Source organism: Lytechinus pictus, chromosome 10 (genome assembly GCF_037042905.1).
Source record: "Lytechinus pictus isolate F3 Inbred chromosome 10, Lp3.0, whole genome shotgun sequence".
Classification (NCBI taxonomy): Eukaryota; Metazoa; Echinodermata; class Echinoidea; order Temnopleuroida; family Toxopneustidae; genus Lytechinus; species Lytechinus pictus.
Window position 1 is genome coordinate 1,103,944 of NC_087254.1, and position 14,942 is coordinate 1,118,885.

The 14,942-nt window shown below is 34.9% G+C and overlaps 1 protein-coding gene across 1 annotated transcript in view; it reads right to left on the bottom strand.

The window, feature by feature from the left end:
* LOC129269616 (hyalin-like) overlaps positions 1 to 14,942 on the bottom strand; it is a 56,061-nt gene that overhangs the window by 20,187 nt on the left and 20,932 nt on the right. Inside the window, exons 13-22 of the mRNA XM_064105756.1 lie at positions 10,304 to 10,432; positions 9,389 to 9,667; positions 8,887 to 9,168; positions 7,567 to 7,833; positions 6,705 to 6,965; positions 5,695 to 5,946; positions 4,716 to 4,961; positions 3,668 to 3,781; positions 2,074 to 2,265; positions 1,140 to 1,265 (exon numbers count right to left, since the gene is read on the bottom strand). Of these exons, the coding sequence (XP_063961826.1) occupies positions 1,140 to 1,265; positions 2,074 to 2,265; positions 3,668 to 3,781; positions 4,716 to 4,961; positions 5,695 to 5,946; positions 6,705 to 6,965; positions 7,567 to 7,833; positions 8,887 to 9,168; positions 9,389 to 9,667; positions 10,304 to 10,432 (2,148 nt within the window). The remainder of the gene's footprint in view (positions 1 to 1,139; positions 1,266 to 2,073; positions 2,266 to 3,667; positions 3,782 to 4,715; positions 4,962 to 5,694; positions 5,947 to 6,704; positions 6,966 to 7,566; positions 7,834 to 8,886; positions 9,169 to 9,388; positions 9,668 to 10,303; positions 10,433 to 14,942) is intronic.

Below are 14,942 nucleotides of genomic sequence, written 5' to 3' on the forward strand. Positions count from 1 at the left end.
ATATTGCCGAATGGTTGAGAAAAATCCATCAAAGAATAAAAGGTTATTACAATGATAATTATTTGATTTGTAACATCATATGCGAGCAGCATTCCTACTTAGCGAATAGTAAAAATCAATGAAATGTCAATTTCTCAGAATGGTTTTTACTGTACCTTTTGTATATTAAGGGCAAAAAGAAGCTGCTGAAAACTGCTTATCTAATAAAAGAGAGCCAATGGAGTAAATTATAAAGTCAAAAAGGGGCCTAAGCTTTCGATCCTAGCAGAATCTTCGTCGGAGGCAAATTTCAAATAATAGTCAAATTTCACACCCGATCATGAATAAAAATAAATAAATAAATCATCAGGAACCATTAAAAAAAAAATATGGGGCAGCTGCTTGTTTATGACGTCACAAATCAAAAACTTAAAATTCTAATAACTTTCTTAATCTCTATCGGATTTCTAAAACCTTCACCAATATTCTTTATTATTTTTTTCTGCTATTTGTACAACAAACTTTTCTTCTGGGTTAACTTCCTCTTTGATTATAGTATGGCTTAATAGAACCAATATTCAAGAGAAAAATCTTCCCAAAATACTAAATGTTGTAAAAAAGACGATTCGAAAGCCCCTTTTAACGGTGACGGTGAACGTTCAAATGTTGGATCCATCTTCGTCGTTCACTTGGTTGTAAGGAATAATGTATTTCTATAATTTTGTACCACTTTAATTATAATTCATAACAGTATGCAACAATTCTCGACTCGCTTGTTATTTATTCATGCATGTTCGAGTCATACTTTTAAAAGCTCATTGTTTTACCTAGGGGCGTCGTGATCTAGTGGTTATAACTGTCGCCTTTCAATCTGGGGGACGTGGATTCGATTCCCAGCCATGGCATGTTTTTCTTCAGCAAGAAATTTACCCACATTGTGCTGCACCCAGCCCAGGTGAGGTGAATGGGTACTCTTAGGGTAATCTTTGAGCGCCTACATAGGCAGCGCAGCTAATGCCGGGGTAGTAATAGCATCGCTTTGTATTCTTCCCGCAAAAAATGCTATATAAATCCAGCTATTACTACTATCATTATTATTATAGTTATTAATGTTATTATTATTAGTATTTATTTATTAATCTTATTATTATTATTATTACCTTGACAAGTGCCATCAGGCATGAGTTGAAATCCCCCATTACAACTACACATGAAGGAACCGATATTGTTGAGACAGAAGCTATTAGGATCCACGCACATCAAACCGTTCCTGCATTCATCCACGTCTATATTAAGATAAGAAAGAAATATTTGTGTTTACTGCCATCCAGAATATCTTACTCTTCAAGCCAATGAACTGTAATACATTGGTTGGTATTCTCAGTTTTCATAATCACGTCCACGTTAATTCCAGACTAAACAATTATTTTAGCCATCACTTCAGTGAAATTCTACCTTTCCCATTCAATAATTTCCAGATAATTGAAAAAAATTAATGTTCGTATCATCTTCCCGTCTTGCCCAATAAACAAATCAAATTTTCACTGTAGTGTTGAAATGATTAGTATAATTATGATGCATACAAAGACCATTGATTCTTATTACTATGGTCTTAGTTAACCATCGGTTAGTCTAGTCAATGTTATGTGAATATCATCCATTGTTTTTAATCAGGTCACGGGGATGAGAAAAAATATATATTTACGGGAAATATTCGACAAATGTGTTACCCTGCATTTGTTTGTATCTGGCTTTGCAAAGATATGATGCACTTGCCTCAAAAACAAAATGAATGCAGATATATGGCATTATAACCTCACTCAGATTCATCAATTTACTGAGCAGTATCTTCTATCTCAAGCTATGACAAGTCAATGAAATAATTAATTTCTTTATAATATACATACGGTCTAACGTACAAAAAGGTAACGATTTAAGGATTTCAGAGCAAATGAAAAAAGCTAGATTATGATCTCAAGGAAGAGTAAAAATCTCACGGGCGATTGATATTTGTGCTAAAAAAACATATACCAAAAAAATAATGACAATTAAAATGGATTTGATGAAATGAATTGTATTTATTATTGAGCATACCTTCACATGATGGGAACGTTCCATCAAGTGTTCCGTTAAGTTGACAGGCTATTGTCGGTTCGCCCCTGATGAGGAAACCAAGATCACATCTGTATGTACAACTATAACCATTGTCAATTAGACCTGGTCCAATACAAGATCCGTCAAAGGAGTTAAGCCCGGTTGACATTGGAGGAGTAGGACATTGGATAGCTGTGGAGAACATGTTCAAGTTTGATTGAAAATAGCAATAATGATATATATAAATATATATCATAACAATAATCATGAAGATGAAACTGAAGCAGATCATTCTTAATATTTCTATAGATTGATAGAGTTCGAATTTTATCGATATTTACTAAGAATCAAGGTCTTAAATCCAGTGGAGTTTTTATAATGAATCAAGTACTTATCAGGTTTAGTGAACAATCATTTCATAAAAAATCCTAGACAGGAATAACCGTCTTTTCTGGAATTTTTTTTTATTGACATTTGACTACCATCCTTATCATGAGTGTAGCAAACGTAGTTAAGGGGAACAACCGATGATCAACAGATTGAAGCTACTGGTCTAAAAAAATATAACACGATCTCGCTGCATAAAACCATTTATTGAGGTAACTTTTAACCGGGCGTGCAGTTAGACTAACAATTGAAAGATGATCTTTAACTGACTGCTAAGTCCTTTTCTATGGAAATCATGGCCCTGGGAAGCGGGGTGCTGGGGGCTGAAGCACCACCAAGATTTTTCTTGGGGGTGCTGCGTGTATTATTTTCCATAGGCAGCACCCCCGGGAACTCTGGAAAGTGTGACAAAATGGAGAAATATAATTTTTTTTAAATACCTACATTTTTGTACAGATACCCTCTTTTTCTGTTGTTTTTTTTTTGCTTGTCAAATTTCTCGGGACGAAAATGGCCTTCATTTTGGAGTCGAACCTTTTTATATTTTTACTTGTCAAATTTACATCAGCACCCCCCAGTAAAATATCGTTTCCAGGGCCCTGATGGTATTTACCATTTGGCACTGATACAATAATAGTATAATGAACGATTTACCATCTGTGACTCTTAATGGGAGAAACTAATTTTTCCGAGGGGGTTCTAGACGTAACTACCTTTCGGAAGCAAAGCTGATGATTGGCGAGGAGGGGATAGTTTGTGTTATCAACTGAAACAAAAATGTGATTTATTGCACAGGCGTCTAATCACCACTCGCAAGAGCGGGGAAACGATTTTTTTTTGTTCTAAAACATTACACATTGCAACGAAAGTAACCGAAGACATAACATATTGCGACATACTTTAATTTCATACATTCCCTGGTAAAAAGGGGGTCTTTTAAGAGATCAGCGATACGTAGGGCACCACATTGAATTTGTTAGGTATCTACACAATTCATCACGTGATTCATATTTCATCAATCAGATGGCAGCAATTGCCCTGAACACTCTGAAATTTAAATACGGGTTATTTATAAGCTGCCTTGAATCTCTACTATAACTATTATTATCACTCCTGGTATGTAGATTTATAAAGTCATGTGAGAAGTTTTTTTTTATAGAAAATATGAATAAATCGCAACAGAACGAAAATTAAATCATTATCTTACCAATTTCACACAAGGTACCAAAGTATCCAAGCCCACATTGGCAGGTGAAACTCGTCAAAACATTGACACACTCTCCTCCGTTTTGACAAGGGGATGATGCACAGTTATCAAAGGCTATCGTAGAGAGATGACACAATCAACGATAAAACAAATGATGCATTGTGCCTCTGTGTTCTTATACACGAAATACATTCTTTATTAGACACAGTTGTCAAAGGCTATCATAGAGAGATGACAATTATCAATAAAACAAATGATGCATTGTGTTTTTATGTTATTATGATGCATTGTTTCTCTGTGTTATTACACACGAAATACATGATGCATTGTGCCTCTGTGTTACTACACACGAAATATTTCCTTTCTCGCATTGTATCAATTTTGTCTCATTGTAACAATGTAATGGGTTCAAGTTAAAAGAAGCATTCGCCCTACATCTCTTATGCTTAATATAGTCACATCTGTGAAACCAAATCCGCACCGGCCAAGCTCTTACATTATTAGCAATGACCTACCATTGGTCGGTTTCGTTGGTACGACTGTAGCTATAAGTATGGCCCAATCTTCCTTTATGGGAAAGGGGACTTGAGTATCTGTATTCTTGAAATTAATTCGGAAACAAATTATTATCAGATATTGAGCAATAGTACTACATTCCAATTAAGGAACTTGAATTGTCAACAAGTTTGATTTCATTCACGTTTCACATACTTATATTGTCCTGGCAATTATTAGGTTTATTTAAAGCGTTTTAAAGCAATTATGTTACATTCCTCTTATTCTTGAATACTGTAGTTCAAACAGTTTCTGAATGTTCATGGGGGCAATAGGGCCATGTTGGATTAAAAAAAAAAATGTTAAGGTACATCACTCGTTCGGACTAGGAACTAAGTGGTTTCGACTGTTGAAATTTGTTTTAATAGAATATTTTTTTTATATAAATTTGATTTATGACAATCCATACTTAAAAAATTGTAATGGTAAGCCAAGAAATTATGGTAGAAACAAAACCATGGCGACTTAAAATGCCATTAAGTGTCGCAATTACCTGTACTTCCCGATATAGATCCTAGGTTTACCTCACCCATCGGCCCGTAACCGACAACTGAGAACTCGTACATGGTATTATGCGTAAGGCCTGTTATCGTGATCGGAGAGGCAAACGTCTGCTCGACATTGGAACTGATCCCATCGTTAATGGTGACAATGTAAACCAGAGCTCCTGGGAGTGGGTCCCACGTCAGGACGGCTGTATCGACAGTGATGTTCACAATTTCAGCCGTTGATGCCATTTCTGCAGTAATAATACATCAAGTGACAGTGAAGAGTAGTAAAGATATATACTGAATATTCGATGACGCGACATTTGCTCCTGCGACAATTGCTCCGTGATTTATTTCGGCTATGGTATGGGGTAAGTGTTGCAGTAAGGTTTCATGTTAGGTTTAGTGTTAGATTCAGTGTAGGTATAATAAATCCAGACTTGAAGATAATCATTTGACTATTGTGTGGAATTCATAGCGGAGCAAATAACGCTTAATACAATTTTGACTGAGCATTTAACCATGACTCAAGGACGGCTACCCTGATTAGGTGCCTGAGCATTCAAGGAATTCCTCATTTACTACCAGATATCCAATTAATAAACCTGGGTGGAGAGAGGCAAAGTTAGATTAGTGTCTTGTCAAAATTAATGATGCAATTGCAGAGTTGATATTCGATCCTTAAACCTCGTGATTCAGAGTCCGGAGACTTATCCAATGAGCCACATTTCTATGAAAAAACCACAGAGATGTGAGATGCAGGTAAGATGGTGCTGATTGGCGATCATAACCAGCACTTATTGAGGCTACTTAAAGTCAATGTAACTTCCTTCATCTGTTGTGATATTGAAACTGATTTAATCATTATCGAATTATTTTAAGTGCACTTCTAATCACATCTTTTGTTTGGAAAGCATTTATTTAGATGTTTATAATTTAAGAATAATTAAATGGTACGATTGTTTTAAAAAAATCATCCTTTACCCGTGGAAACGGCTACAAATCCAACAACTTGTCGAATGGCGCCGAATGAAAAAGATTCGACCGTAATGTTATAGGCTGTAGATGGGGTCAGGCCATTGATGGTTGTAGTGTTTGTAAGAGATGCGGTCTGTCTAACAACCCCATCCAGGTTTCGATAAGCAATTTGATAAAAGTTGCTATCGGGGATATTGGTCCAAGAAAGCGATATGGTGTCGAAAGTTACAGCATCAGCGAACACTTCCGTCAAAACGTCTGCAGAGGACATAAACAAGTTTGTAAGGTGATGAAAGTAGCCATGATGACCATGATTAAAAATGATGATGATAATAATTGTATTAAGGGTTAATAAAATCGAAACTGATAATGACATTTATAATTCCATTGTTACTATGTATTTCATTATTGTGATTTTTATTTCTTTTATCAATATACTAATCATTATAATGATCATAATCATCATTTTCGTTCAATGTTGATCGAAAAAAAATTGCGTTAAAAGAAGAAATGGTTCATATTGTGCAGTTCGAAGAATGTTTTACGTCAGTTCAGAACTCTAGCAAATCTCTGGAATTGAAATATCCGGAGAGTTCGTACGCTATATCGAACAAAATCTTTGACTATATCAGTATTGAAATAAAATTGGCGGCAATATCAATAAAATGCATGTATTATATCAGAGAAAGTGTAGTTTATTTATAATTATGAGCTCGGTATTACTGTATATGGAGTCATCATCAAATAAATCCACAGGAAAAGTTTTTTTTTTTTTTAGTTTCTCACACGAAGATTGTGACTTATCTCTCTCACAAAGTTATCAAAGGGTTGATCTTTCAATGTTGTGGTAAAGGGATAAAACATACATTTTACATGGAAGAAAGATTGACCGAACATTGCACACGTCTATTTTAGGAGGTACAAGTCTCTCTTTTTTCTTCAATGGTGTATAACGATACTTACTCAACATGCCTACAGTAAAATAATATTAAAGGGAATATCAAATTAATTCTTACTTGTGACACCAACGGTGGTACCAACACCCGTCGGTGGGGTAGTGGTTGCAACCACAGAAAAAGTATAAATTGTTTCTGGTCGAAGGCCGGACACAGTAGCTGTGGTCGATGGCGATGGTAGTTCGACAACCCCTGTGTCCGAAAGGTCTTGACTAATGTAAGATACCACATAACCGGTAGCTGAAGGGATAGGTATCCATGAAAGGGTCGCTGAAGTAGAACCTATTTCAGCCACGGTCAAAGTCGAAGCAGTCAGGATATCTTGGTAAGAGAGAGAAATAGTATAATCGATACAAAAAGGTGCTTCTTGGTATAAAGTAGAGAATACTTTTTGAGATCTCAAAGAACGAATGATAATTTGCTCAAATGAATAATCGTATGTTAAATTCATTCAATTGTGTTTTAACAAAAATACTCGACAAAGAGTCAATCGCTAAAAAGGGAGGGTACCAATGATTCCCAGTTTGGTATTCTTAGCAATTTTTAAAGGGGCAGAATGAAAACAGATAAGAGCAATCATAATATCGACGTAGCTCATGCAACCATCGGGGTCATCAACAATTCGATATGTTGAGACAAATCACCCCACTTCAGTTCAAGAAAATTCACATATTATACGTGATAACTCTTTAAAATATTATTGTCAAACTTTTCAAGGTTAGTATGGCATTGTATTCTATGAAAACAACTAAAGTGGATTATCGATCAAGGGTATGTCCAGCCGGATGCTATGAAATTTCTCTGCCTCTTCGAATTTTTGTCTCATTCTGTACTTTCATATATTTGGCCTCTATACAGAATTTCAGAGGACTTTGAACAGTGGAAGACGAGATTATTTTTTCTCTCTCTGTATCAACCTTACTTGTTCTTGCTAGGTCCCAACCGGACACGTAGGACAGTTTGGATGACGCAGAGACCGTCTCGACTAAAGCAAGGTACAGGGTATTGGGCGTCAGGTTTTGGAAAACCACGGATGTATTTTCAGCACCGACTGTCCTGGAGTGTTCCTCTGTACCACCTTCGTTGAAGAGATGGACCACGTAAGACTGTGCATATACTTGTGGAACAGTCCAGGCGACCTCTACGTGTTCTGCCGTTACGGCCCTAATACTGACATTGGCCGGCGATCCTGCAGGAATGATAAGATTAACATTACCTCTAGTTTCAAATTTCATTGGGGGTCTCAGAACCGATTTTGCTATTCTTTGTTTTTAAATGACAGGTGAGACCTATAGAAATCTTATAGTTATACACAACGTCATACAGGACCACCGTCCGTAGTATGACTACACCTCATAGTAATATGTCTCACTATATTTCTGAACAACAAACGAAAACTCATTTTTGTCTCGCCTGCATAGTAGAGCGAGCCTATAGGCGCCGCTTTTCCGACGGATCTAGTTCATGAAACTTGGACATAGGATATCAGTGAACATCCTGAATGAGTTTCAGGTCACATGATCAAAGTCAAAGGTCATAATAAGGTCAATAAACTTAGGCCATATTTGTTGAATTGCCTTCATAAATTTGAAAGTTTATGGATAGTTCATGAAATGTGGGCATAGGAGTGATCATCTTACACAAATCTTTTAGGTCACACAATCAAGGTAAAATGTCATTTAGGGTCAATGAATATAGTATTCTATTATTATGTGAATGGTGTTTTTGTGAACAATATTCTCGTCGTTTTCAAACTCAGCACTGCTGCTATATTGAATCGCGTAATGCAGACGAGACTGCCAGAGGGGCTCCACTTTAATAATGTTTTTCATTCAACTTTGGGGCCGATTTCTTCTTTGGTTGTTTTCAGAGGTCTTGCTCTCTGTGTAATGGGGGTTTCATACTCTTAGTCCCTTTGACATATGGTACCACTTAATGCATGATACAGTTTTGTTCATTCAAATTCACATTCAAGACATGGTTTTGAGAGACACGTGTTGCATTCAAAAGCTTTATAGAAAATATAGGAAACTTGTCTACAATGTGCATCGATAATATGAATACATTTTCCGATTTTTTATATTTTTTTTGACAAGTTCAAAATAATAATAGTAGCCGTGAGCATTGATGAACATCAAAGTTCAGCATAACTGAGAGAGCTACAAGCAGATAAACCTGCATGGAGTATCCAATAAGTTTAGAAAGAGAGAGAGAGAGAGTAGTAAGGCACCTAACTACTCACCAAGTGTAATAGTAGGAAATGTCGTAAATGAACTTGCTGTACTTTGACCGACGGTCGTAAGTACTGTGAAATCATATGCCACACCAATCTGGAGGCCGTCAAAGACATGACTTCTGACTGCAGAAGCCAAAGGGACTGCACTGATAAAGCCAGATGAAATGTCCTGATAAGCTGCCAGATAGCCATCGAAGTTATTGTCAGGAGGAGATGGAGCATTCCACCGAATAATAGAGGCTTCATCGCTTAACGTGTAGAGGATGATGTTCTCCGGCGGCTTCGGTCCTGTGCGAGATGAACATTGTTAGATGGCGTCTGGGTAATTAACTTTACTCATTAAAATTCAATAATCTTTTGAACTATTTCATTTCCCTTGCTTATATTTTCCCAAAAATAAATATATCAATGGATCCTAAGCATTCTATAGAATAACTAACTGCGGTCTGAGTTTGGTTTAATTGAACCACAGCCGAGCCTATTTATTCAGAACGCGCTATTAACTTACGAGTGTAAAATGTTCCTGACACGAACTGGTTTCTGACCGAACCGACTATGACATCAACGTCGAGGGTATACTTCGTCGCCGGCTGAAGTCCCGTGAATTGAGAGGTTAGTGTTGGTTCAGGAGCAACCAGCTGCTGCTGGACCACTTCTACCGTTCCAGAAGCATCAAATAGAGTAAGGATGTACGACACAATAGTCTGCGAAGGATCATCCTCCCAAGTCACCGTTACGAAGTCTGTCCCCCGAACGGACACGAAAAAAGGTGTGCCTACAATCGCCACTGTAGATGCCAAAGATGAAAGATCGTATCGTAAAGATCTTATAGTGAAGGGCCATTTCAGTGGTGAGAGGTCATATCGTAAATGGTCATAATCACTGGATTTTGAAAAGTTATTTTACTTCGAACATGTAGATTCCTCAAATTCTCGCATAACAACAATCTCTACGTTTTATTTTAAAAAAAATAACACATTACAGGATAAACGGATAAAACATTACCACATCAAGGTCATGGTGATATGATACCCGACGGTGAATAAGGTAAAACTCAGTCTTCATGAATGTATACACCATAGTGAATTATTATGACGAATACCATAACATCCAATTTCCAAGCAATTATCATGATGAAGTGAAATTATATGCAACGGTGACTGTATCATTTCCTTATACCATATCCTTCACTGTATATGTTAAAACAAAATGTACGCTATGAACAACATATTATGAATACTTATTCAAAGAGAGGGTTTTTTAATATTTTAAGAAAGTGAGATTGGCATCAGGAATTCGACATCCAGCTGTATCATCTTGACGGGGCAGTTTTCAGATAATATTTTGCGGTATGATTAGCATCTATACAGTCATGTATACCGTTCTTTTCTATAAAAAAATAGTATTCCAAACAAATACGTACATAATTCACATTGGTCTCCAACGTAGCCTTCTTTACAAATGCATGCATAACTATTTTGTTGAACATTGATACACGTCCCAAGGTTTTTACAAGGTCCACTGCTACATGCTGTAAGACTTGTCATCATAGCTGTGAAAGAAAATGAACATGTCAGCAGCGTCAAGATATTATATATATCCAAAAGCAGATTAAACTGAGGAAGGTATGCATTGCTCATTATTTGCATCAAAACTGACAATGGAAGACGTATTCAACAGTATCCTATGAGGCGCCGAATGTACCATTATTATATAGAACAATTATTTGTTATATAATCATTATTTATTAAATAATAACTATTATTTATATATAATTTACATTTTATTTGTAAATAACTACTATTATATAAAATATCATTTCTAATTATTTATATATAATTCCAAGTAATACTTCATTATTTGTAAATAATAATAGTTCGACATTCCATTATTTATAAATAATGATTATTTGTTTTTCATTATTTATAAATAATGATTATTTGTTTTTCATTATTTATAAATAATGATTATTTGTTTTTCATTATTTATAAATAATGATTATTTGTTTTTCATTATTTATAAATAATGATTATTTGTTTTTCATTATTTATAAATAATGATTATTTGTTTTTCATTATTTACAAATAATGATTATTTGTTTTTCATTATTTATAAATAATGATTATTTGTTTTTCATTATTTATAAATAATTTGTTGAGTTTTCCATTATTTATAAATAATGATTATTTGTTAAATAATGAAAACGTCTACTTCATTATTTATAAATAATTTTTTCGAGTGCACCATTATTCTCATTATTTATAAATAATCATTATTTAATGTTCGAGTTTTCCATTATTTATAAATAAAGATTATTTGTTAAATAATGAAATATCTACTTCATTATTTATAAATAATAATTTTGTTTCAATATCCCATTATTTATAAATAATCATTATTTATAAACAATTTTTACAGTTTGCCATTATATACAAATAATCATTATTTATATACAAATAACCATTATTTATTAAATAATGCCATTATTTATTAAATAATGCCATTATTTATTAAATAATGCCATTATTTATTAAATAATGGAAAACTCGCTATAACATGCAAATGTGGGACCGCCCATGATATGAATATTCATGATGCGATTTCCTTTTTCGTGATTTTTCTTCACAAATTTTTGTCCATTTCCTCTTCATAATGACATTTCTTGAAGCAATTTTCTAGGGATATGGTCTGATTGTAATATTCTTCATTTTCTATATAACTTCGTCTTCGTAGAAATATCAAAAAGTGTAATTTTATACGATTTTTCCTACAGTTCACAATCCCCATAGGCGCGCGTGTACGGTAGGGACAACCGGTGAATCGACGGAGTGCTCTTCATCGAAATACTACGTTGGTTGGTCCCCGGAAGTGGCGGGCGGAATTTAGCCCGAATCCTCGATGGAAGTCGATCAAGTGCATATGAGCTGAGAGAGTGAAATATCAGTGTACTTGTACAGGCCCTTCTACTTTTTATAAATATTTCTTGTTGCTTTTTTTGTTAAGTTAATTTTTCCTGGTGTAGAGATAAGTTTCAGTTCTAATAATGCACTTCAAATACATTTTGGAGTGTCTGTTTGAGGCGTTTGAGGCGATTTCACCCTGGCCCCAAAATGCTCGCAACGACAATACGGGGGCATGATGACCCCTAAATTTTTAAAAACTTATTTTTCTATTGAAAATTATCACAAAATTCACCAAAAGTGTGCACGAAAGCCTTCGTATTTCACTTTTAAAACTCCGAAAAGTGCCCAAATGACAAGCTTGGTCGCTTCGCTGTGTCGCTTTCAACTTGAGAACGTTTACGCGACTGCTCCCCCCCCCCCCCCCTCCTCCGAAAGAAATTCTGTATACGGCCATGCTCTAAAGAGCCTGGCACATTGATTTATGTATACTTTCATTTTCATTATTTTTATCTCATTATCATCATGGCCTTACACAGAATTTTTACCGGGGGGGGGGGGGGGGGCAGCTAGGACGCGCGTAAAGTTTCTCAAAAAAATCTTGAAAGCGAGACAGCGACGCGACCAAGCTCAAATGACAAGCTTGGTCGCTTCGCTTTCTCAAGATTTTTATGAGAAAGTTTACGCGCGTCCTGCTCCCCCACCCCCCCCCCCCCCCCCCCCCCGGAAAAAATTCTGCGTAAGGCCATGATGATAATGAGATAAAAATAATGAAAATGAAGTATACATAAATCAATGTGCCAGGCTCTTTAGAGCATGGCCGTATACAGAATTTCTTTCGGAGGAGGGGGGGGGGGGGGGGGAAGCAGACGAGTAAACGTTCTCAAGTTGAAAGCGACACAGCGAAGCGACCAAGCTTGTCATTTGGGCTTGCATGGTCCCGTGGCTGTCTCGCTTTCAAGATTTTTTTGAGAAAGTTTACGCGCGTCATGCTCCGGCCCCGGCCCCCCTGGAAAAAATTCTGCGTAAGGCCATGTTGATAATGAGATAAAAATAATGAAAATGAAAGTATACATAAATCAATGTGCCAGGCTCTTTAGAGCATGGCCGTATACAGAATTTCTTTCGGAGGAGGGGGGGGGGGGGGGGAGCAGTCGCGTAAACGTTCTCAAGTTGAAAGCGACACAGCGAAGCGACCAAGCTTGTCATTTGGGCACTTTTCAGAGTTTTAAAAGTGAAATACGAAGGCTTTCGTGCACACTTTTGGTGAATTTTGTGATAATTTTCAATAGAAAAATAAGTTTTTAAAAATTTAGGGGTCATCATGCCCCCGTATTGTCGTTGCGAGCATTTTGGGGCCAGGGTGAAATCGCCTCAAACGCCTCAAACAGACACTCCAAAATGTATTTGAAGTGCATTATTAGAACTGAAACTTATCTCTACACCAGGAAAAATTAACTTAACAAAAAAAGCAACAAGAAATATTTATAAAAAGTAGAAGGGCCTGTACAAGTACACTGATATTTCACTCTCTCAGCTCATATGCACTTGATCGACTTCCATCGAGGATTCGGGCTAAATTCCGCCCGCCACTTCCGGGGACCAACCAACGTAGTATTTCGATGAAGAGCACTCCGTCGATTCACCGGTTGTCCCTACCGTACACGCGCGCCTATGGGGATTGTGAACTGTAGGAAAAATCGTATAAAATTACACTTTTTGATATTTCTACGAAGACGAAGTTATATAGAAAATGAAGAATATTACAATCAGACCATATCCCTAGAAAATTGCTTCAAGAAATGTCATTATGAAGAGGAAATGGACAAAAATTTGTGAAGAAAAATCACGAAAAAGGAAATCGCATCATGAATATTCATATCATGGGCGGTCCCACATTTGCATGTTATAGCGAGTTTTCCATTATTTAATAAATAATGGCATTATTTAATAAATAATGGCATTATTTAATAAATAATGGCATTATTTAATAAATAATGGTTATTTGTATATAAATAATGATTATTTGTATATAATGGCAAACTGTAAAAATTGTTTATAAATAATGATTATTTATAAATAATGGGATATTGAAACAAAATTATTATTTATAAATAATGAAGTAGATATTTCATTATTTAACAAATAATCTTTATTTATAAATAATGGAAAACTCGAACATTAAATAATAATTATTTATAAATAATGAGAATAATGGTGCACTCGAAAAAATTATTTATAAATAATGAAGTAGACGTTTTCATTATTTAACAAATAATCATTATTTATAAATAATGGAAAACTCAACAAATTATTTATAAATAATGAAAAACAAATAATCATTATTTATAAATAATGAAAAACAAATAATCATTATTTGTAAATAATGAAAAACAAATAATCATTATTTATAAATAATGAAAAACAAATAATCATTATTTATAAATAATGAAAAACAAATAATCATTATTTATAAATAATGAAAAACAAATAATCATTATTTATAAATAATGAAAAACAAATAATCATTATTTATAAATAATGAAAAACAAATAATCATTATTTATAAATAATGGAATGTCGAACTATTATTATTTACAAATAATGAAGTATTACTTGGAATTATATATAAATAATTAGAAATGATATTTTATATAATAGTAGTTATTTACAAATAAAATGTAAATTATATATAAATAATAGTTATTATTTAATAAATAATGATTATATAACAAATAATTGTTCTATATAATAATGGTACATTCGGCGCCTCATAGTATCCGACTAGACACATGAAAGTCGGGGGTTCGATCCCGGCCACGGTATTAATGCCCGTGAGGAAAGGCTTTTAATTACCAGTGCTCTTTTGTCTTAAATTGAAATAAAAAGAAATGCAAAAAATGCTTTGGCAACTATTTGTGCACTTCATTAAAGAAAAAAATCCAAAGGCCCATTAGTCCTTCGGTCAAAAGGGATGACAGGTCTCAAGGTAGTTAAGGTTCAAAAGCTTCAAATCGATTTGTACGATAGTCGCTAAAGGGGTTCGTTAGTTTAGCCAATAATAGATGGTCTGTTAATACCCAGTGAATGATGAACCTTGCCATATTCAGACTCGCACACTTTTCATAGAAATGTGAAATGGCAAATATTCGAAGGGCGCTA